A 25,298-nucleotide genomic window follows, 5' to 3' on the forward strand; every position below is an offset into this window, starting at 1 on the left:
GAAACGCTGTCATCTTTTCATCATAGATTTATAGAATAACATAGACTATGCTGAAAGGGTAACATTAGATTGCAATTTTGAGTACGAGTAAGGGTTAGATTTAAAATCTAAATAATAAAATTTATTTTTATAAAATAATGAAAATCATAGTGTAGTGGCCTGACGCATAGACCGGTATAATCTGTGTAGTTTGTAAATATGTCCTCGTTTCCATAGCAACAATGTGCTTATTGGTAGTTGTTTATTTCGATTTACGATCAAGTTTTGATTATCAAGAGCTTTCAGGTTTAGCCCCATTATTTCATAAAACGTAATATCGAACAGTTAGAGAATATAAAATGGAACATCAAGATACTCCTCAGATCATTACCCATATAGAACATAATCTTAATCACTCAATTTTTGACTGTAAGTGGATTCCTTGTTCAGCCAAATTTGTTGTTATCGGATGTCTGCCCAATGGAAGCGGAACTATAGAAATATTTGAAATAACATCCGGTGAAGTGAATAAGATCAAAGATATAGAGCGTCCTAATTCATACAAATGTGGTACATTTGGAGCTAGTAGTGACATTGAGAGGAGACTTGCTACGGGCGATTTTAAAGGAACTTTAGAAATATGGTAGGTGCTTTATTGATTTTTTGAATTTCATAACATGCTCCTTTGCTAATGTACATATTATACCATGTTCCATGTATATTTTTTAATTAAATATTTTTAGGGATTTGGAAAAAACTTGCCAAGTTTATATAACTAAAGAGCATTCAGATATTATTAATTCCATTGATGGTATGGGTGGCAATACAATGAATTGTGGTGCACCGGAAATAGTCACTGGAAGTCGAGATGGTATATCTGTACTTTTTTTTAAATGTTTACTGGTATAGTTCAATTACCTAATCCATATTATTTTAGGTACAGTAAAAGTCTGGGATCCTCGCCAAAGGGGAAAACCAGTGGCAAACATGCAGCCAATGAAAGGAGAAACTAAGAGAGACTGTTGGGCTGTAGCTTTTGGTAACTCCTTCAATGATGCTGAAAGAATTGTAGTAGCTGGCTATGATAATGGTGATCTTAAAATGTTTGACCTCCGAACCATGTCTTTAAGATGGGAATGCAATTTGAGAAATGGGGTTAGTAAATAAGATGTTCTATGTCTACTCACAGTTACAGAAATTACATTTTACAGGTAATATTACTTATATTTTAGGTTTGTTTTGTGGAATTTGATAGAAAAGACATACCTATGAATAAATTAGTTGCAACTACACTAGAGGGCAAATTTCATGTGTTTGATGTAAGAACTCAGAATCCTACAAAAGGATTTGCACAGGTAAAACTAAAGTAATCGTAAAATTGAGATAATTAATGATATCAAAAGTATTTCCTTTTTAAGTTTGTTTTTAACCTAAGAACAAGTGCTGTTATATTTTATTATAAAATTATGATTTTAGGTACTTGATAACACAACAAAGAGTGGTACAGTATGGGTATGTCGCCATTTGCCACAAAATCGTGATATATTTGTTACTTGTGCAGGAAATGGACAAGCATCTCTATGGAAATAGTAAGTTTAATATGGTGTATATAAGCACACTATTAAAGTGTAGATGTAGCAACAACAAGTGTAGGTTTCCAAAATAAGGAAAAATCACCTAGATGAGAAAAACAAGATTTTGGCGAAACTCGTTTTTGGTTTACCTAGTTCCTTTGTGTATATATATATATATATATATATATATATTTTATTCAATATAATTTATATCTACTTATAATAATCATTGAAACTTAGAAGTTTTATTAATAACATGAACTGAGTAGACCATAAAATAATTTTATAGTGAGTACCCAGAGCAGCGTTTCCATGTGGATGGTCAAGGGGTGGCTGTAGGCATTCCTGGCAAATTAAATCAACTCCAACGGATGGTCATCAGTTCTCAGCCGATCAATGCACTAGATTGGAATAGGGATCACCTAGGGTTAGCTGTTGCAACAGCTTATGATCAATATGTAAGGGTTTTAGTTACCACCAAATTGAATTTGCATTAAGAATTTATTATTTAATTTGTCCACACTCCAAAGTAAAATAGGTCCTATACCATTTTACTATTGTGCACATTTGTCTCTTCCTGTCAATGAGTATCGACTTACTAGTTTCAATATATAAGAAATTTAGTCATAAGTTTGTTTTGGTCTTAAGATGACTTTGTGTTAAAATTAGTTTTTTAGACCAGGAAATAATTAAGTTTAACTATAAGAACATATTTATTTCATTGATCTGTGATAAGTTGAAGTTGGTGAAAAATAAACAACAAGAAAATTTTCTAACTCAAAAGAGTGTTTTATTGACTTAGCACTTATCATAAATAATATTAAGGCTAGCATTCAGTTCTTATTTACGACTAATGTTAGTGTCACTGTCAATACATTGAATCATTAGTTCTTCAAACTAAAAATGCTGATTTTTAGTATCTATGAATGTGTTACCAGTTGCAAATATTGTTCTGCAAAAAACAGCATTTTTAACCTGGTTCGTGTGTTTGACGTAACCATGTGTAGTGCTAAACAAACATCCATTACAAAACACAAGCGTAAAACAAAATTCATTAAAATCTAAATGAACACTAAATTGAAGGTAGATTTTATGAATAATATAACTGCAGAAAAGGCCAAAATACTAAGCTATAATGTTATCACTTTTGCTTTAACATATTATTGTAATATTAAGAACGGAGCCTAAAGTGTTGCCACATTTATAAGATGTAGCAACACTGTTAAAACTCTGATCTACTTAAATATTGTCTCACTGTTTGCTCTATTAATGATAACTATAATAGCAGACTTGAAACACGAAATAAAGCCCGATATACAATATACCCAACGTTTGAAATTAAAACTTCTAAACTAGTTTAAATTGTACAAAAACTAATTTTCAAATGTAAGCTAATCTACAACTAACTTATTTAATTTTTACAATTTCATTACCTATATGAATATATCGCAACTTGGGAGATGAGATCCATAAACGAAAATAAATTTGGGTCTCCCGAAACAGTCGTTCGAAATTTTTATAATCTGTGCTTGTAAAAATAGTTAAAATGGTGCAAAACGTAAAATAAATTCCCACGTTCACTCACCTCAATTTATTAAGTTTATTTCCTTCAAAAAGGAGTGAGCAAATATGTTACCATGGTTACGGCGCCATCTTTGTATATACTAAGATGGCGTCTGAACTGTCACTATCGTTTTTATCTATGTAAATGATTCATATTATATTGTACTGGTTTTTCGGACATCGAAATATAAAGTGATAATTACAGCTGTGTATCGAAATTTATTTTATTCAGCTCGGTCCACTAGTACATCTTATATTAAGCCACACAAAAACATAAATTAAACTTATATTTACACATATTTATTCGCATATAGCAAAATAATCTGCAGAAATTGTTATAATTCATTTCGAGAGCGATTTACAAAGCATATCTTACATTTAAATACACGAACACTTGAATTTATATGAAACATTATGAGAATATTGACGCAGAAACTAAATGGAGCTTTTAACAAAATATTAACACCTGGGTTGAGACAAATGTAAACCCATTCTATCACCAATAATAAAAAACACTGTTGACATTTCAGATATGAACCCCGCTTAAAATATTAATAATGTCTTCTACTGAAAATTTATATACCGGTGATCATGCCGTTATCTGTTATCTACCTTTGAGTAGCTATTACATTTAACAAAACTAATTTAGAGTTAAAGAATTTAAATTCCAAAAATTAAATAGTTTAAAGGATATTTATTGTTTTATTAAACAGGTCAGTTGGCGCGTGGTTAAAAAGGAACAATTGACACCAGTCAATTGTCAAAGTTCAGTGTTGCCACAAACAATCTTGATATTGGTATTCTTCAAGGTAGTTTTGAAAATATTAAATGTAGCAACACAGGAAGCCTAAGTATGACTTCTGTACGTCAACATTGCACACGTTATAACCGTACGGGAATCTTAAAAATTAAAAACTTATCGCTTAGATACTCAGAAACGAGACTTGATGATATATACCCCATAAGTGAAATATGTACTGCATAACATACGGTCATAATCATGGTTTGCGCTAAATCTTAGTTTTGACTCAGTTTCTTACCCAAAAAGTTGTCACTCTTATCCTCAATTTAGTATTGGATTCAATGCCACTAGAACACCAAGTTTTTTTTTTCATTCGATCAACTACAATCAATTATTGCTGATAATACATTATTTCCCAATTTTAATTTATCGGATGCCTTTTGTATTAATACTATTGCTTAAAAACATCGAAAAACATATTAATACAAGGCAAGTAATGTTTGTACTATATTTTTCTACATAACCAAAAGCATCCTTTATAGGAATAAAATGAGATTCCATATGATTTTGGTGTGTCATGAAAGTACCCTCAAGTAACGGAGGGTAGTCATAACTAATGCATAAAAATTTCGTGTTCCTTGTCTTCGGTTACTTGATACTAGCAAACCTGTAAAGAAATATCTAATTTAATAATTTATTTTAAGTTGAAGAATAAGTTAAAACTATTAAAAAAAACAACAAAAACAAATGCTTTGTCTCTATACTACTATCTGATACGCTATTGTGGGATCACAGGCCTCCTTATATAATTTACGTGTACTAATATTATTAGAGGAAAGAATTTTATGTTTTTTAAGGAATTATGGGTAAATGGATTAAATTTGAAGAAATATTTTACCATTCGCTCGGATATTCAGTCAAGATTGTCCTGAAAGATGAGTCTCACATAGCCGGGTGTGCCTTGTAACGGCGCTGCGCAAAACGGACAAATCGCGTGAAATCCGTTCGTTCCGTGCGGAATATCAACTGTTGCCCAATATCTGAAATTCAATGCATTTAAAAATATATTTACTCTGATTTTTAATTCCGTAGAATTCTGACAGCTATAATTTTGACATGTCAGAGATGGCAAACCTTTTTGGCCGGGCAAATCTTTCAATTTCAATACGCGTTTGAACATCTGAGTCTATACATAGATTTTATTTGTTAGTGAATGTATCCCTTTTATTAAGTGTTGTGCTCCACATCCAAGGCGAGTGATAAATACGTTCCTTTTCATCACAAACAGTAAATGCACAGTTAAAGATAACATATTGTTATTTTTTAAGGTTTACTAAACCTGGAATTAGTAGGCAGTGATGCCAGATAAAGAAATAAAATTAAATAATTAAAGTATATTCGATATATTGTTCGTGGTATGGAAAATTTGTATTCGATCACTTGTAAGTAAATATTTAGATTTATCGTTTTGTAGGTAAAACATAAAAAAACGTAGCATTTAATTTTTTATTGCCCTAATGAGTCAAATTTTTCCATGTTTCGGTGGAGATTTTTTTTTAGTAGCAACACTTACGAAATGTCAGAATTCTACGGAACAAAAATTCAGAGTAGAGTTTATACAATAAATTCTAGTAATAGACTGAAATGAGAAAAGACAAAGATAAATGGAACAAAAAAGCGACGGAAAAGCTTCCTCGCTATGACAAAAAAAAATGAGGAGACAAATAAAAAGATGGAAAGGTGATATAAGTGGAGCATCTGGTCCTATGTGGCTACGTAAAGCTAGACACTGAGAGGAGTGGAAGCGTTTAGAGCAGACCTATGTCCAAGGACAAGAAAAAAATTATCATAGAAAGAAATTAACAGATTTTCTGATTAGTTATTAGTGTTTATAGCAATTTTTCAGGAATAAAGGTTTTAATAAATCGGTGTTTTTGTATGTAAATCGTTAATACATAGACTGAGGACATTAAATGGAAGAACATTTTTTACTTGTCTTTTAATTATCGACTTTCTATTATATTTCCATCCATTTATATAGCACTAAATTTCTGTAATAGTTTTCTCTGGTGGTAATTAAAAATGTAAAAATCTTATCAGATAATATTTGTTACTCACACACTTTTGGTGAATCTAAATGATTATTTATGATTCGTCATTTGATGATGAACATAGTATTGTCTTTTGCTAACATAGCTTTTACACATTGAAAGAAAACACTTTTTAACCGGATCGAAGCTATGTATTATTATAAACTTATAATTATTGTACATAATTTTTGGCGTTTGACGTTTCGCGTGCTTATCAGCGTGCGTGGTCACGGTGACACGGTATGTAAAATAATTATAAGTTTATAATAATACATAGCTTCAAAAAGTGTTTTTCTTTCAATGATGAACATAGTCAAATATATTAATCGATTCAATATATTTCTACTTTAAAATATATTTTCATATTTTTACTTATTAAAAAATTATTATTATACTTTTTAAATACCATATACGACGGAGGAACAACCCACAACACAGAGGCTTTGTTTTGGTACTTTGTCACAACCATTTTGTTATGAATATTAATTATTATTATTTGTTTTAGTTTTGTTCATCCAATAACCGTATTTATGTATTGAATATAAAATTGTATTCATGGCTTATTTGGCCATATTTTATTATAATATTGTTACGAAGATGGGTCGACTGCAATGTTTCTAGATTTTTCCACTAGTTAGAGAACTTTTCAGCAGGCTGAAATATGATTTCTGAGAGTTTCAGGAGAGGGTCAATCACATATTATAAAATTGTAATTTTCATAATGTTACCCTAGTTTTCAGGAAGCTGAAACCTTTTTTCAGTCGGTGGTGCAGTTTTCAGGAGACCCGTTTTCAGGCGTTTTCAGGCCTAGGTATACCCCTTTGATGAAGGAATATTCTAGACCGAACTTTCTAGGTGTGAGACAAGGACGAAATGATACGAGAGAGAGAGAGAGAAGATCAGAACTTTCTCGAAACTAGACTGAGCACTCTAGAACGTCGTACGACAAGGACGGAGCAACGTGCGAAAGAGACAAAGAGTGCGGACGTTCTAGAATTGTGCAATCGCTACTCAGTAGCAAGCCCGCCTAGAAAGTTCTCGAATATTGTTTAGAATTATTCCCAGGGATATATAAGCGAGCCGAAACGCGACTAGTCGCCTTTAGTTTGGAATGCGATAACAAGAGAGAAACACCGAAGCGATAAAGTGCGAATAAAGTGAATATAAGTGATAAAGTACTGTGTGAAGTGTGCATAAGTGAAGTAATTAGTGACTGTGTTTTTGTGTGTTATTAGTGAATCTCTGCAATTAATTTGTGCCCATAAATTCCTCATTGATTTACCAAGAAAAAACCCTTAAAGAAATCTACGGCATTTTCTATCCGATCCCCTAGCTCGTAACAATATAAAGAAACTCACTTGACTGTCCTTTCCGAAGCCATGTGTCCGCAGGGGTTGAACGCATAGGTGGGCGGGCCGGAGTCAACGTAAAAGGCGGGTTCGATTCCCATACAAACACGCACTACGGATCCAGCTGTTAGGCACATAGGGCAACGACGCACACCCGTCTCGCTACCTTCCGCGCCCCAGGAGTGCTCGCCTAAGGAAGATTGGAAAAATATTAGTTACATTCTATTGACACATTATTTTGGTAAGTGCAAATGCAAAAAAGATATTATACATCTTTTCTTTTATTAATATTTTTTAAACGCAACATATACCTAATTTCGCAACGATGCTGGAATGTTTTTTAAAAATATATTTTCTAGCTAATTCCCCAACATATATATTGCGTATATGTACCACTTCAGTAAATGAATGCCTTTTAGTATAAAAATTACAGAAAATTCCAGAAAGATGTCTGTTAACCTATTGTCGCCTATTATTTATTTATTCTTCAACTAGCAGACCCAATATATGTTGTCCTGTCTTAACTATGAATATTGATTTCGAATTGGTATAATTAAATAAAAATGCCTATATATAATTATGATATACAACATTCCTTGGTAATTTTCTGGCGCGTATATTAATAGTTTTGTTGGTATTCCGACATGGGAACAGGCCATATGAAAAACATGAATTTTCAAGATTAATTCCACAAGTAATTAGCGACTGTAATTATTTTACATGTATTTTATCAATATAATAACTTCTCTTACATCCTCTTTGACAATATTTGAAGCACGCATTCTGTCAATGTTATGTCAAACGCCAAAAGGTTACATGAATACGCGTAAGAACATTCATGATTACTTAATATAGTGGTTAAGTATTCTTAAATTTTCTAATTTACCGCGCTTTTTTCTTTCATAAGAACCTTCTGACACTAACGAACACATCAAAACAAGAATTAGGGAAATCAGTCCAGCAGTTCATACGTGATGCCGTGACCAAGGGAAACAGGGATTCATTTTTATATATATATATATATATAAATTTTTTCGTCTGTGATACTTTTATTCCTATAACTTGTTCAGTGTTATATCTGCTGTATATACATAGGACAATCTGTCAGGAATACTGGAATGTTTACACATATAAGATTTTTACATAAGAAATAATATTCAGCACCTAACCTCGACTCTGAACATTACCCATTTAACCATTACATTATCTAAAAATGTTTCAGATAAATAATTTTCTATCAGACAAAATATATATAAATGTAATTTAACCAAGGGTAGAACCACTTGTTAAATTTTTATCAATTATTTACAAGTGTATAAGCCAAGTGCATATCCGTGAGTATTCACCTTGAACATGTCCACAATTAAGGTATACATAGGGCTGGTTCAGGTCTTGATGAGCAGTAGACAGCTTCCTCGGTATGACCAGTGTATTGAGACCCACGGGACACTGTGGCCTACCCGCATTTAGTTCATCCACAAGTGCTTCTAGATCGCGTTTTGTCTGAAATAATATATTGGAAATTATTAGGCGGTATATAATACCACTACAACATTACTTGTGTGTTCAATTCAAGTCAATTTATGAGAAAACAATGTTGAATATACAACTAAACCTTTCTGATCACCACCAACAAAGACCACCAAGGGTTAAGTAATGGAGAAACTATACAAAATCCCTTCGATATTGAGTTCCCGTTCATACAGTTATTATCATGTATCACGCAGGTTCTCGGACAAATCGGAAAAATCTAAATAGCGGAATTTAAACCGGAGAACTGGAGCATACTAAACAATGAGGCAGTTACATAGAAATGTTCTCACCGGTGAGTTTTTCAGTCCTTCAGCACTTCTCCATAAAAGTGTTGCCCCACATAAGTCTATCATAGTCCCATCCCGCAGTACATTTGTTTCTTCCTGACACGGTAGACCCTGAAGCATTTAATTAATATGATTAATACAAAATCTGAATAAGGCAGAAATAACAAATAAATTCAACGACTTGGACGCTATAGACAAAATGAACATACAGTTTGTAAAAAAAATATATTTGCCGAGGACTTTTAACAGTCAGCGAGAAATTCCGTCTCAGACCTTTTCTTTGTAATTTTATTTGTATTAATTTAATTACACACACATATATATATATATATATATATATATATATATATATCTCAGACGTACAGACAAGGCGTTAAATCTTTCGGTCGTCTAATCGTGTCCTTTATTGTGTTAGTTACAATATTCTCCTAAATATTATATTAGTAGGTTAGGTATAAGATTTAACATTATATTAATTTTGTTAAAAAATATTAACTACTGACTATATACTATACGCGATCAAAAGTATAATTTATATACCATCATGTGTGTTATAACAAGATAATGTAACAAGATCTTTGACTACTACTACTAAACATTATAATAATAATATGAATAAAGTCATAAAATAATATAAAATAATTGTAACTTCTATTGTACCTTTTAAGAAAAAATTGTACGCCATTATGCTAACTTTACAATGCATAACATTCTGAACTATATTCTTGCAAAAAAAATTATTATTATAATAAAATAACAGTGTTGGCCTAGAGGCGTCAGGCGACTCTCATACCTGAGGTCGTAACTTTGAATCCCGTCTGTGCACCAATATACTTTATTTATATGTGCACATTTAAAATTCGCTCGAACGGTGAACGAAAATATTGAGCCAAAACTCAAGACAGTGTCTGGCACAGAAGGCTGATCACCTACTTGCCTATTCGATTAACAAACGATCATGATAGAGATACAGAAATCTGAGGCCCAGACCTAAAAAGATTTATTTACCTTTTGCTGAGCAGATCGGCTCTCCCTAAGTGAAAAGACAGCCCCGCCGACTGAAGTTTCACGCCACGGGCCACAGGTGGCGCTGCCCCCGCAAAAATCACCCCTGGGATGCATTATGAGCACACCATTCGTCGTCAAACCGTCTATTTCGTGATTCTCCGACCATTTTGTGGCTTTCTCCTGAAATTTTACACAGGAATCTTTAAAAAAATATCGTATCAAATTTTATTAATTTATTCTGTGATAGAATAGAATGTTTGTCATCATAGACACGAATGAAGGCAAAATATTTAATAACTCAGGTGGTCAATATCGACAGATAAAAAATATATAATTGTTCACTCGATCTGTATTTAATTAAAAAGTAATTTAAACGTGATGTATTTTATTCGTTTTTAATTTAAACTTTTAATATATTTGATTTTAAGTCATGAAACGAACAACCTTACAACTAATAAACAATAACTAGTATTGTCTTTTGTTAACATGGCTTTTACACATTAAGAAAACACTTTTTATAAGTTTATAATAATAATACATAGCTTCAATCCGTTTAAAAAGTGTTTTCTTAAACAATAACTATTTTGTCTCAAAATAATTTGTATTCTACATGAGGAATTACCAGACAACCGACTGGGGAATTGCAATTCCTTCTTCAGTCTTTGAATTTGACATAAACTGACGGGGAATCGAGCCCAAAATCCCAGACATATACACAGATTACTTTAAACTAATAAAGTTGACAGTTTTCCTTTACAGTTGGCCAATTAGCAAACAAATGTCATTTATTAATATTATAATTTCTATTAAACCCATCTAGCAGAAGTAGAAAATTCACAGATAGACAAACGGATATCTATGGTTATAATTATTTCAATTTACATATTTTTTTTATATTCATTATTTATTTTTTGGAATTTAATAAAATTTTGTAACAACGCGGGATATAGTTAACGCATTATGTTGTTTAAATTATCTTCACAAAACACTGACAAAAATAACGTTCAGAAAATAATTACTTAGAAGACAAGAACGTTTGCAACTGTCACAAATAAATATTTGAAATTTTGAATGGATATATGTATCGGTATTTTTTGTTTTATACATTTTTTTTGTTACATGTGCACTCCGGGCTTACACAGCATCTTAATGCAGGTCAGTACTGCCTTATGTCAAAAACGTAGTGGATTTTTACATATAAGCGATCTCGATTATGGTGTATACAGTATTATATAAATAACTACTACGCGAACATAATTAAGTAAATTAAATTCTAAACATGTTTTAATAAAACCCATAATAAATACGTACATAATTTTTAAAAAATTGCATACATTTTGATAATTTTTGCGTAACAGCCCTTATTTTACTTAGATATTTTTATATAAAGCTTGTTTTATATTAGAATAAACGCAGCAAGAAAAGCTTCAAACAAACTGACGTCGTTATTGTATGAAAATAACGATGCCTAAATTAAATTTAGGCAGATTACATCAGCACATCTTATTATGAAGACGAGACTGACAATTACAGCTGCGCCATTTTAATATTCTACTACTTCCTGGGGTGTTCAATAAAATTCCTTTCTTTTCCCATTAAGTAGTACTCCTATTGATACAATCGACCCGAAGCCAAACCTCAAACCCCGATTACAATTGCGGTCTGCAATGACACTTCAAACCACTTCCTGTTTCGGCCCAGTTGGATATCTTGTAATTGGATTCAGTGATACTTTACCGTGACATGTTTAAAATAAAATCAACGTTAACCTAAGGGACCAGAAGCCATTATAATTCAAAGGAAAAAAAACAATCTTGCTAGTAAGGCTTCAGGCACAGATATACTATATGAAAACCCTATTTAAAGCCCGGCAACGCAAGACCACTGGTATCGAGAGTGTGTATCACTTAACATCAGGTGAGTCTCCTGCCCGTTTTGCCTCGGTTCTATAAAATACCGGCCTCGTACCACTGGAAACCGGAGTAACAAATGTTTAAACATAAACCGTATAGAAAACCTACTTCTAAAGAGAAATTACCGACGTTCCCCACTGTGTGTGTGTTGCTACCCTCCACTCTCATACATTTTCTTAAACAAGGGTTGTTTAAAATATGACCAAGTTACTATCATTGATACATACCCCTAGGAAGATATTTCTTGACGAGTCAAAACCGGCGGCAAAAATGCGACAATTGTTAACATCATTGCGGTCCGCTATGATGCGGCACGCGAAGCGGGATATGGTGCTCTGCAATACTTTTGTATCACCTGTCTTATCGCCAGCGACTGTGTCCATGACGACAAAGTCGATCGGAGATTCTGACGACCGGCCAATCTGAAAAAAAAACCAATTATTTTATCCGGTCTCTTTTAAGTGTCTTAGACGTGTGTCTCGTCATTTCTTTCTATCATCTGTATTCTAAATTGTATGGTAATCAATCATGGATACTGGAACACAAACTAAATGTTGTGGTCTCTGCAAAAATGACCAGCACTGTGGAACACGTCTGCTCCACAACTAATGCTGAGCCAGGGCCAGCAGCAACCACAACGCCCACATTACACAATTAAAATGTACCCTTTTAAAAGAAAAAAAGCTTTTTCTATCATTTTATTTGTAATTTTTCTTTTTTGTTTATTACTATTTTGTGTGTTTCTTTAGTAATAAATGTTATGTCTATGTCTGAATAAAAAATAACCAATGAACATGGAATGGAACAGTGTACTAAAATTAAAAGTACAGGACTAAATAATAAATACAGATAAGATAAGAAATAAAACAAAAATTATTGATGCACTGACACAGAAACTTCAGAGGAAATAGGCGGGCTAGACGCTTTAATAATGACAGATGAACAATTGGGGTAACAAGATGGAAAGGCCCACCCGGGAACCGGAAGAGAGGTCGCCGTCTTGCAAGGCGAAAAGCAAGAGTTTAAGAGAGCAAAGAGGAGAAGTTGATAGGAAAAATTAGCAGAAATACCCAAGATTGAGGCAGATGGATCCGGAAGCCTTTAATCTTAAAAAAAACTACAGCAAGTTTAGGATAACAGTAAGTAAGTGTATCTTTTGTATAGTATCATAATATTAATATATACCGCCCATGAACTCTCGGAATGTCAGATTGCACATGCGCGAAGATCTTTAGATAATGACAGTCAAATATTATTCATAATTTAGGAGTCGCTCCCCCGGTAATGATTTCTCAATTTCCCGACACGTGACTTCCATATTCCCAGAACGATTGTGATAAATGTGTTTACAATATCCCTTATATGCTACTACATAACCAACAATATAGGAACTCGTGAATTTTTAATAAAGTTACACAAGATATCCCAAAATGTAACCATAACATTTAAAATATTACATACGTGTATTACATATATGTATTATTAAACGAAGAAACTCGAGAACTACTGGATCGATTTCAAAAACTCTTTCAACCATAACCCTAAAGATAGAAAATATTTATATCCAAAATAAAAATATGTTAAGCCCAAAACGTTAATGACATACGGGACTCACACAAGTTTTAAGTATCAAGTCTAAATCTTACCTAAAAGGCATTTATGTAACCTTCCTATATAATAAGTTTCCCAATCTATGGATTCCGAGATAGTCAAACAATCCAGATACAAATCACATAGAAATAACTAGATGAATTGGATTGACTACGGAGGCCTTACTACGTATCTTGGGATGTCTCTGAGGTGCCAAACTAACAGGCACAGCGCACGCTTGTAACAACTATTAGCTACACTCTCAAATACACATCCATTCACACACACATCCATTCACAAACTCACACATTCACACGCACTTAATTTCTTATAAGACTTGTGTTTGATTAGTTGTTACACCACTGTTTTAAACATGTACCATGTACCACTGACTAATTGTTATCTAGTTACACGTCAATCGCTAGTCCCCACACAGGGAATAGTGGAACTTTCTCACAACCTATTTGTCATGAATAAAGATTTTATTATTATTAAGATTATTAAGATGATTAAAATAGTAATAACAAGTAATGAATGGATAGTGAGAGGCACAACTAGATATTACATCCATACATTATATAAGGGTTGACATTGACATTCCTCGACTTGCAAATGACATTTGTCAGTCGAGGTGTCTAGCTGAATTAGATTCAAATATTTAAAAAACACATTTCGTTATGCTTCGATGAACATTTCTAACAAATATTCAAGATGCAATATTCAAGGTTGTCCACAAATAATTTGATAAAGTAAGTAATTGGCTCAGATGGCCGACGAGTGTGAAGGTTACATTGCGTCACAAGTTTCCGCTGAGCGAATGCACCGCTCTAATAGTTTCCCGGGGAAACGAGCCTTGTACACCTACACTGTAAGTGATATTGAAGTTCCGTCCGTCCGAAAGTCCGTCTCAATTACATACAAAGTTCCGAAGCCTATGAGATACTTGTTTCAAGTATCTAAAAGTGTTCTATTGTAGGTCTTTAAAAGGCTTTAAATTAAGTTAAAATAAGTATTAAAAGCAGTGTTGGCCTCGTGACTTCAGCGTGCGACTCTCGTCCCTGAGGCCGTAGGTTCGATCCCCGGCTGTGCACCAATTTTCTTTCTATGTGCACATTTAACATTAGCTCGAACGATGAAGGGAGACAACGTGAGGAAACCGGCTTGCCTTAGACCCAAAGAGTCGACGGCGTCAGGCACATAAGGCTCACCTACTTGCATATTCGATTAACAAATGATAATGAAACAGATACAGAAATCTGAGGCCCAGACCTAAGAAGATTGTAGTGCCATTGATTTATTTATTTATAAGTATTAAAATGTCTGGAGTGAGATCTTACAAACTTTGCACAAAAATCTCCCTTGCAAATAAGCGAACTGTCATTTTGGGTGTGGCCATGTCATTTAATAAGGTGAGTTTCCTGCCCAATTGACCCCAATCCAATATCGTACGAAGGTACATCAGTAATAATGACAAGATAAAAATAACTCACTACACTATGACCATTAAAGGAGAATTAATTACCATCAAATAGACACGAAAATAATTTCATAAGGACTTCATAATTTATTCTTTGCAATTCTCAAAGAAAAGTGCTTGCAATTTACATTAAATATGAAATAATTACACGAATTCGCATTTCTTTCGGCATCGACATTACCAACTGTTTTGCAAAAGTCGAAAGCTTATGCAAACAAACTTCTCGAGGAAGCTTTCGTTCGTTTGAAGAAATATGTTTATATTCCATTTGAATTATTCTTCTCGGACGCTTCAGACAAAAATAATGTCTGCTATGAGCGAAGAGTCAAGAAGAAAACCAGAAAGGGAGTTGAATATTTACTTCGGGATTGTCAGTCGCGAATTTATTTTATTATTTACATAACTCAATGTTTTGAGAGCTTTCCAGCGAGAGACTGAATGTACTGTAGCATCCTGATTAATTAGATTCTGCTGAAATATGACGCAATCCATTGCCTTGATATTGGTATTTGCAATATTGCGTAATGCTCACACCAAAGACGTAACCAATATTTTTTTTATTTTACAGACATTTCAGACATTAGTCAAGACGAGGTTGTGTCTGGACACAAAAGTCAATATAAAGCCACAAAACAAAAGACAAATTAAACTTTACGTGTGTAACATCCATTCTAGGAGTACTATTATTTCGTTTTCGCGAAGTGGTTGGTATCATTCTAATTAATATATCTATATAAAAAGCAACAAAACAAAAGACAAATTAAACTTTACGTGTGTAACATCCATTCTAGGAGTACTATTATTTCGTTTTCGCGAAGTGGTTGGTATCATTCTAATTAATATATCTATATAAAAAGCAACAAAACAAAAGACAAATTAAACTTTACATGTGTAACATCCATTCTAGGAGTACTATTGTTTCTTACATTATTATTTCGTTTTCGCGAAGTGGTTGGTATCATTCTAATTAATATATCTATATAAAAAGCAACAAAACAAAAGACAAATCAAACTTTATGTGTGTAACATCCTAAAGGAAAAACATGTCATTCTAGTTGTACGATTCTTTCAAGAATCGCCAAAAATTGCATAACAATACTTGAACGCCCCCTTATGTACCAGGAGATTAGCAAAGTTACCTTCAAGAGTACAAGACATGGTCACCACTAAGCGTAACGGATAGTTATCTCTATCTATTCCGGGGTTTTATTACGCACAATAAAACATAAACACGATTAATATTTATATGAATAAAGAATTAACCATTAACAAATGCAGACCTTACAATTAAGCTTGCCTGCTTTGACTACTTCAATAACAAAAGCTTACTTACTATAAAAATAGTTTAATTTCGAAAAGCGAACACATTTCCAAGGCTAGAGCGGAAGATCGGATGCAGAGCCAGAACAATCTTTGGACTTTTGGGTCTCCCATCCGATTACAGGAAACGTATCGTTACGTTTTTAAGTTATTTTCTATGGTCTTTTTTGTATTATTAATCTTTGTTATACCTATTAATTAGAGCAGTGTTGGCCTAGTGGCTTTAGGAAACGACTCTCAACCGTAAGGTCGTAGGTTGAATCCCCATTCGCACACGAACGTGTGAAGTAATACAAAACGTGTCTACTTATGTACACGCGTTAGAAGTTAAGTTATGCTTTGGCGTAACAAGAAAAAATTATTCTTTTTTTATTTTTCACCTAATCCTACGTTTGTAGAAAAAAACTACACTAACAATAGAAACAAAAGTATTTTAACACATCTAGATAATTAAAATTTATTCAAATATCCCAAAAAAATAATTCTACATAATTAAAGAAATTGACGATTTTTATTTTAAAATGTCGACTATGCTAACTTCAGGGTGTCGGCTTTTTGTGACGGTGTGCGCGCGGATCGTAAAAGATTACTCTCATAATTTTCCCTAACGCGCCAAAATCTAAGATATACATTCTTTAATAATACTGATCATTATCAATGTCACACACGCTCATATTCAACCTTCAAGAACAAAAGCCAATACACAGATTATACCTGTGATCCTAAAATAGAAGACAGATAAGGTTATCGCGCCTTTTATATTACGTTCGCTACCAAACGGTTAGTCATGTATATGTCGCAGTATAGTAGTGAAAATAGAGAGTTAATTGAATCTCTAGACAGTTAATTAAATGTTGATATTCAATCAAGTCGCTAGCATTTTAATTTAAATAAAGTAGCGTCAAAAACGTTTAACTATCTGTCTGAGCGAAAGCCAGCGTGTTGATTAACAATGTAAAACAAGACTCCGCCATGGTTATTTCATTTGTTATTGTTACTTCGGTGTGATCGTGAAGAACTGAGAACTTGGAAATTCGGTTTGGTTAGTCTTATTGCCTAGGAACGTTTAGGAAACTTGTTAAACGTTTCTTTCAATCACTTGTCTGACGGAACATTAGCGACTTGATTGAATATATATTTAATGAACTGTCTAGAGATTCAATAAACTCTCTGATGTAACTACTTTACTGCGACATATACATACATCTAGGGTCATTTGCGGGACCCCGTGGCTTCAGGTACTGTGAGCAAGATCTAAGTAGTTGCGCAATGCAGTTTAAGAGAAGTATGAGCAGGCACAATTTTTTTGTTTAATCTAAAAAGAATTCATATTCAATTAGCGTTGCTGTTTTGTCATCTTTTTGTATTAAGAGCCTTTAATCATTTTCATAGAAAAGAATAATTAAAACTGTATTTACAAGAGACACGGTAACATAGCACCAATGAAACTATCCGTAGACTTGCGGTCAGCGACGCGCAGCACCGCGTTCCAAGTGGCCAGTTAAAATTTACTGTCGGAGTATGACATACAGGATCTGACAGTTAATTCGACGTAATTCGTTGGTAATTATAATTAAGCCATACTAGTCGTTGCCACGACTTTGAATGTTAACTTTTAGTACCTATGTTAAACTAAAATCGTTATAAGTAAAAACAGCTTAAAGTCCAGAGATGATTTACGGCTCCGAGACTTGGAACCTTACATCAAAGCCTTTTTTTAAATAACTTTGTTCATTATGTAACCAAGTGCACTTATGAACGTCAACAGAAAAGATCTTAAATTGTTTCTAAATTTACATTTACTACCAGTTCGCAAGTCAAGGGCGTAGAGCGGGCAAGAAGAACTGGCAAGAAACTCTCCGCCACTCTTTTTAATCGCCAATTGTTGCGTTATTTGCATACAAATCGTTTGAACTGGAGCAAATCAATTCCAAGGATTAGGATCATTTATGTATTCGTCAAATTTATAAAAAGCTTTTTCGATAAATTTACGTTTAACGAGAGTTTTGCATTTTAAATGAATTACAAACATATTCAGTACTCTTTGCAAATAATTATTTTACATAATTTTATTTTTTTCCGACGTTTCGCGTGCTTTACAGCGTGCGTGGTCACGGTGACTGAAGACAAAAGTGTTGAGTGTCAAAAAGTATCACAGCTGTAGAGAAAGTTATATTATCTGTATTTATTTCCCCGGAGTTGATATCGAGTAAAAGATGACGGCTTTTTGCAGAAATAACTCACGGTGTCCTCTATTTTCGAGATATTATTTAGTGATAATTCTCTAACTTCGCTTAGGAGTTTGTTGTAAAAATGAATACATTTCCATATCAGGAGTTGTTTATCTTCTGGAGCCTGGTTGGTCGTGCGCTTAGATTAATTCTGTATCGAGTATTATACTGGTAAGAGTCACCATTTTGTACATACAACAAGGCTTCAATAATATATTGACATAAAATAAAAAAACAGCCTTTTAAATGCCGTATAAATGAAATATGCCTGATAATTTAGTCCCCTAACATCCTTCGATAAAAGTTCGACGAAGGTGTCCTCAAAATGTTCTAATGTTTACACTCTCTAGCAGTTTTAGTTCATTTCTTTATTAGTTTATTGCCATTAAAATGTGTATATTATGAAGGCTGTAAAAAAGTTAAAACTGTAGTATGCATTCAACGTGAAGGCGATTAGATTATTAATACGTTTTTGTTTTTTTGTGGTTGCTTGTTAAATTTTTTACCTCGCTAGCTTGCTTATGGACTAATAATTGATGTGATGTCATATATTCTTGTATAATTTTATGCATACACGTTATTTTAGATTTTATAAATAATAAATAAATTTGATGACATAGTGATTTTAGTATTGTCTTTTGCTAACATAGTTTTACACATTTAAAGAAAACACTTTTTTTACCGGATCGAAGCTATGTATTATTATAAACTTATAATTATTTTACATAATTTTAAATTTTAGAATAATATCTCGTAAATAGAGGACACCGTGAGTAATTTCTGCAAAAACCCGTCATCTTTTAGTCGATATCAACTCCGGGAAAATAAATACAGATAATATAACTTTCTCTACAGCTGTGATACTTTTTGACACTCAACACTTTTGTCTTCAGTCACCGTGACCACGCACGCTGTAAAGCACGCGAAACGTCGGAAAAAAATAAAATTATGTAAAATAATTATTTGCAAAGAGTACTGAATATGTTTGTAATTCATTTAAAATGCAAAAATTAAGAAGAAAGATCTTCGTCAATAAACATATGCGTGAAACAGTTATAACAAAAACACTAATCGCAGCTAACTCCATTAAACGGTTTACATTTTATATCGTATCGAAGAAGCCCTTATAATATCGGTCGAGGTGACGTTCGACGCATTGAATATTTTTAAGAACATTTGTTATATTGTGGCTCCCTGCCTGCGCCCTTACAGTGTAACTTCCGATAGCGACAAATACACATTTACGTATGCAAGTTCGATGTATACCAATTACGCTACAACCTTGCCTGACACCTGACACACCGTCGACTTTTCGAGTCTAAGTCACGACGATTTCCTACTAGCAAGCAAGTGTTAAATGCGCACATAAACAGAAAGTCCTTTGGTTTACAGTGGGGGATCGAACCTACGACCCCAGGGATGACAGTTGCATGTTGAGGCCACGGTGAACGGTTCAAGTTCGAAGTAGTGCTCTCAATATCCGTAGCGCTGATGTCGCAGTCTTTATGAGCGCGGTACTAAAACATGACCACCAAGTGACAATTTACACCTAAAAGTCACAATCATATGGCGTAAAGTAGAGAAAATTTGCTAAATATTTTTTTTTACTGATTATGTTATGACATTAATAAGTCATATGAAATTGGCGTTTTGTATAGAAGGAACAAAAAGTAGTTTTTTTTTAAATAGAATATATTTAATTATTCCAAGTATATACCATTGCTGTGTATGCACTTTTGCCATATTTCAGGTAGTTCATTGATCCCTTTACTAAAACAACCATCAGGAAATCAGTAGACAAATGAATGCACAAGTAAATAGTCGTAAAAATTGAATTTAGAACTCTTTTAACCAAAGAGGAGATATTTGCGGTCAAAGTGGCTAGTACTACAAAACGGCAAATTTATATGTAAGGACCTAAATGTTGTTATTGAAAAAAAAACAATATCACGAACGTGTATATTAAAATTTCCGTCCCGCCCCTGTAACGCATCATATTTACAAGACGTAATACTTGCAAGCCTTCCTTCCAAATTCCCTAAAAAGTGTTAAACTCTAAAACTTCTGACTGTTCTGTGTCCCATGGATGAAGGATTGTTTCTCAAATAAGAACCTAATTCAGCCCACGATTGTTGTATTATATGTCTTATATATTATTAGTTAATATTATTAAGTTTAGACAAAAATTATTTAACCTAACCCAGACAAGAACATCTCAAGGTCAAAAGAAAAATCGTAATATATTATCAGCGTCAAGATTCGCGTGTGAATATTGCGTGACGACGAATATGCCTATTAAATGTCTGGATAAACCGAGATCTGACACGAGACCAGAACGATTTTTAATCAGTATTTTGACTTTGTCCTATAACCCCTAGATGGCATCATCGCGTACGGTCTTGAGCCTCGTATGTCACCTTCGCCGATTGCCACGCTTCCGCTTTCCATGCGGCTGCCAATCAAGCGTCTTCTTGGGGATATGATTCTAATAAGTGTGTGGCCTATTCCACTTACGTCGCTTCATCTTCCGGGATTCTCAGCAGCGCTCCCAAAGTTGCTCGTTAGAGATCTCTCAGCATCATTATTTTGCGTTTTTTTTAATTTATTTTAACACAATATCAATATAGTGTATTCTTACCATGTAAAGCCAATTGCCATCGAAGCCTAGTTCCAAAGACCTACATCCAAGTAGTATTGTAAGATGTCATAGTTATTGTAATCGGCAGTTTTACCAATTATTATTTAATTAGTAAACCTGTTGCTACGACTTACAAGTGTGTACTATATTATTGTAGAATCACCCATCTATTTCATGAATAATACTATAATTACTGTACGAGTCTATTGTTATAAGCGAGTGGTTAATATAGAGTAAAACAAAAATCCTCTATTATTGAAAGCACCCCGATGAACCATGAACCGTACAAGTACTAGGACAGTATTCACTTTGTAGATATTATTAAAAAGTACGTTGTACGGTATTTTTATTTCGTCATAACATGAAATTTAATAACTTCCTGTTCTACTTTTCAACTTGTCTGAATTGTTTAAAGTAATAAAAAAGATCCATTATTCATTAGAATAGCGACTTCTACTTTGGTTTTAAAAATAGAAAGGCCGGCAACATACTTGCAAGCCTTCTGGCAATGTGAGTGTCCATGAGTGGCGGTGGGCCTCCTGCCCGTTTGTCTCCTACATAAAAGGATATGTAAATCCTTACATAAAAAGATAAAAATCTATATAATTATATACTAAACATATTTTTTAATTAATGAAACATTTACCGTACAAAACAATATATTTCTTTTATATATCATCGGCCCATACGTATTTACTTCATATAAGTACAGATAAATAAATTTCAATAAGTCAATTGTCGTCAATCAAACCCGTACAGACAAAAGCACCCAATTTCCAGGTAAATATTAAGGTAATTCAAAAACATGAGGCTGTTTTGTTCGTTCTAAATTTAAAATTATAATTTCCAGCGGAAACCACTTGTCAAATTTAAGTTAACAAACCTTTGTGTCAAACTACAACACGCACTGACAATCATTTCTTTCCAATCACACTCTTTATACGTCTCTTAAGAGAAAAATATTGTTAAGTCTTCTGAAATCTGAGTTTAACGCAACGGGTTCCATCTCATGAGGCATAGATAATAGGTGAGTATTAATCTTTCAAGCATAAATGTCAAAGCAAGACTGGTAGAATATTGTTTAAATGAGATTTCGCTGTTGGCCTTAAGGGCCATAACAGTTTCTCGTGCTGTATTGGCGAGCGTTGATCAGCTGGATAAGGGTTTTTCCCACAAGCGTCACCAGCGAGACTCGGACCTCGCCTTGGCCCATCACCCCATTAGGGGTAGAATATAACTATTATTATTTGTTAATGTTATTTATATACCTTAAAGGCAAAAGAACGATTTTACAATACACTTTCGGCCTCTGGTCCTATGGACGGTTCATGACAATAGTTCTAGATAGATTCCACGGTCACCGTTAATACGCTAGACCACCACCATCAGTCCACCTCAACGCAATGGCTTGAGCTAGAATACCATATGAGCGTTGCTAGGATTGTTTAGAGCCACGTTCTTGTTTCTCTTCTTTCTCTTTTTCCTAGGGTTTAATAAATATATAGCTCACTTGACACGGACTTGATTGACAGCTCGATTCTGTACGATTTTAACCATTTATTTTGCATGAGCAAAACGAATGTTTAACGGCTTGATAACCAGAACAAGCCGTCGTGCCGTGCGTGAAGATAAAAGAATCCGTTTCAAAAGGAATCCATTACGGAATTATATACCTTCCCGATGGATTTTTTAAATACAAACGAGGCATTGGTAAGATTTCACTGTCAAAAAACAAATAAATATTAACTTGGTTATGGAATTGACTATTAAGTTTCTTATAAGAGCTGGGAATACTTGTTTATATAAAAGGGGTCACAAATGTTACACGTTGTAATGCAATGATAGAATAAATAAACACATTTCTAAATTATTGTTGTAATTGTTCATTGATAGAGCTCTAACAGTATTGTGGCTGTAATTGTCGCATGTAGTATGCGGAGAAGTTGTAAATATAATTTTCATAATCCCATTATAAAAATGCAGCTAAACTTTTGAATTAATTTGAAATTTATTAATTTGTTCTTATTACCCTTTTTGAAAATAAATAGACACGACAAATCATTTCTCTTATATACTGTAAGAATGACGGCATTAATATACGCTTTTGTCCATTTTGGCTGTGAACAAAGCCATGTTTATCTAGTCCAAACAATAGAAACATTATACCAGTAAATCACATAGAATTTTTCACTAACCAAACCGAGTTAGCGGTTCGCCTACTTTTTGCGGAAGACCCGTTACAATAAATCGATTCCACGTGATGAAAATTATTCTTACTTGTTCGCAGAGTTAAAGATATTTAAACAATATTTCTAAAGCATTTTACGCATTCGTGCCTAGTGGCTTCGTGCGACTCTCATTCATGAGGTCGTAGGTTCGATCGCCGTCTGTGCACCAATGGACGTTCCATGTGTGCATTTAACATTCGCTCGAACGGTGAAGGAAAACATCGTAAGGAAACCGGAATAAGTCTCATCAAGTCTCGGCATGTGTCAGGCACAGAAGGCTCATCACCCACTTCCCTATTAAATTGACAAATAATCATGAAACAGATACAGAAATCTGGAGCACAGAGTTAATATAGTTTGAATGTTTCTTATATACCTACGCCTCCAAATATCCGTAAGTTATCAATAGCTTTTCAGCATTCACGAGCAAAGGTATGGCGCCACAAAAGCAACAAACAGGAGCACATACACATATTCCGTAAACGTATACTTTCAATCCGACACAAAACGCGTCATTTCGCAAAATTATTAGTATCTCGAAAATTTCTAACTTTATATTTCCATTGTACATTGTGTCCAGTTAGCATAGATACTCGGTACGGGTGCAGTACTATTCTAGTGATAATACATCGGAGGTCAATGTACATTGGAAAATCTCTGTTTGGAAAGGTTAAACTAGGCGTTAATTAAACTGTTTGCATTCGTTATTACGTCGTACATAGAGGTGATTAAATTGCTTCAAATCCAATTGTAGACGAACGCTAATCTAGCTATGAATCGGTGACTTAATACGAAAAAGTATTATTTTTTTAAGTCCATTCAACAATTACAAATGTGGTGGTGGAATCATTGCGTATTATGGTCTAATATGAGAGACACTTTGCTTAAAAAAAGATTGGTTTTGACCGCACAAGTCAATTAGGCACTAAAAGGTAGACAACAAACCCTAGCGTACGACCCGAGTATTGCTGCAATTACCACCTTTGGTCTACTACCTCAAAGCGTCCTTCTTACAGCATCACAAGTGCCATAGAAATGCCAGGTAACAGGATTACCAAGTCGTTCAGTTCACAAAGGCCAGTGAACCAATCACAAAGTTATTTACCAACTGCCGCACCGGAAATCGAACCCGACACCAAGCTGTGCTAATAATCAAACTTTCAATCAAGATATTGTACCTACTTATTTATTTTTATAGTATTTGAGTATAATACAGGTCAACAAACATGTTTTACTACTGTAAGCGATTCCTTAATAATATTATTTCCCTTTCAGAGCAACGTATCCGACTTCGAAGTAATGAACCTGTCAGTATTGTCCCGAGACAGGATCGCACGATATATTGACTATTCAATAACCATTTCCAAATCCACAGTCACTTTAGTAAGCCATCCTTTAGAATGCCTATCTCACAAGTGACATAAATAGGAGGGTAGCAAGCCATAGTTTCCTACCCTCAATGCTGACAACGTCAATATACCGCGAATGTATAAAATACAATGAAAAGCTGGGAACTTGAAAGGGCTGGCGTAACCGACGTGAAACGAGTCACATGAACTGGATCCAAATTGGGTCAAATCCAGTGTTAAATTAAAAGAATATTCTTTAGAACAAGAATTTTAACTTATATCCAGATTTGAGATTCAATTTGCATTTTTGCTAATGAGCCTTTTTTAAAGCTAATAAACCTAAAAGTGTTTATTACGCTAGGAAGTTCTTCATCTAAAGGTATGTGTATACAGATATTTTAGTGAAAGTACTAGGCATGTATAATAT

General features: G+C 33.7%; 2 protein-coding genes across 3 annotated transcripts in view; one reads left to right on the top strand and one right to left on the bottom strand.

Moving 5' to 3' along the window:
- The first annotated feature begins 87 nt into the window (after positions 1-87).
- Positions 88-2,317, top strand: LOC123715987 (dynein axonemal assembly factor 10). Its single transcript, XM_045671412.1, has 6 exons — positions 88-622; positions 723-850; positions 917-1,134; positions 1,212-1,334; positions 1,456-1,568; positions 1,843-2,317. Exons 1-6 carry the CDS (start codon positions 339-341, stop codon positions 2,048-2,050), a joined length of 1,074 nt encoding a protein of 357 aa, XP_045527368.1. The 5' UTR covers positions 88-338; the 3' UTR covers positions 2,051-2,317.
- The window catches only part of LOC123715986 (protein pellino), a 64,334-nt gene continuing 41,353 nt past the window's right edge, over positions 2,318-25,298 (bottom strand). For both annotated transcript variants that reach the window (XM_045671411.1, XM_045671410.1), the window contains exons 4-10: positions 12,266-12,460; positions 10,126-10,305; positions 9,121-9,228; positions 8,644-8,800; positions 7,307-7,487; positions 4,757-4,898; positions 2,318-4,525 (exon numbers count right to left, since the gene is read on the bottom strand). In XM_045671411.1, coding sequence (XP_045527367.1) covers positions 4,772-4,898; positions 7,307-7,487; positions 8,644-8,800; positions 9,121-9,228; positions 10,126-10,305; positions 12,266-12,460 — 948 coding nt within the window. In that variant the 3' untranslated portion in view covers positions 2,318-4,525; positions 4,757-4,771. The remainder of the gene's footprint in view (positions 4,526-4,756; positions 4,899-7,306; positions 7,488-8,643; positions 8,801-9,120; positions 9,229-10,125; positions 10,306-12,265; positions 12,461-25,298) is intronic.

Source organism: Pieris brassicae, chromosome 11 (genome assembly GCF_905147105.1).
Source record: "Pieris brassicae chromosome 11, ilPieBrab1.1, whole genome shotgun sequence".
Classification (NCBI taxonomy): Eukaryota; Metazoa; Arthropoda; class Insecta; order Lepidoptera; family Pieridae; genus Pieris; species Pieris brassicae.

Excerpts from the sequence above, each read along its gene's own strand:
- LOC123715987 (XM_045671412.1), top strand. The coding sequence starts at position 339 with ATGGAACATCAAGATACTCCTCAGATCATTACCCATATAGAACATAAT. Across the intron at positions 851-916 it reads AGTCACTGGAAGTCGAGATG|GTACAGTAAAAGTCTGGGAT; the intron begins GTATATCTGTAC and ends ATATTATTTTAG. Across the intron at positions 1,135-1,211 it reads AATGCAATTTGAGAAATGGG|GTTTGTTTTGTGGAATTTGA; the intron begins GTTAGTAAATAA and ends CTTATATTTTAG.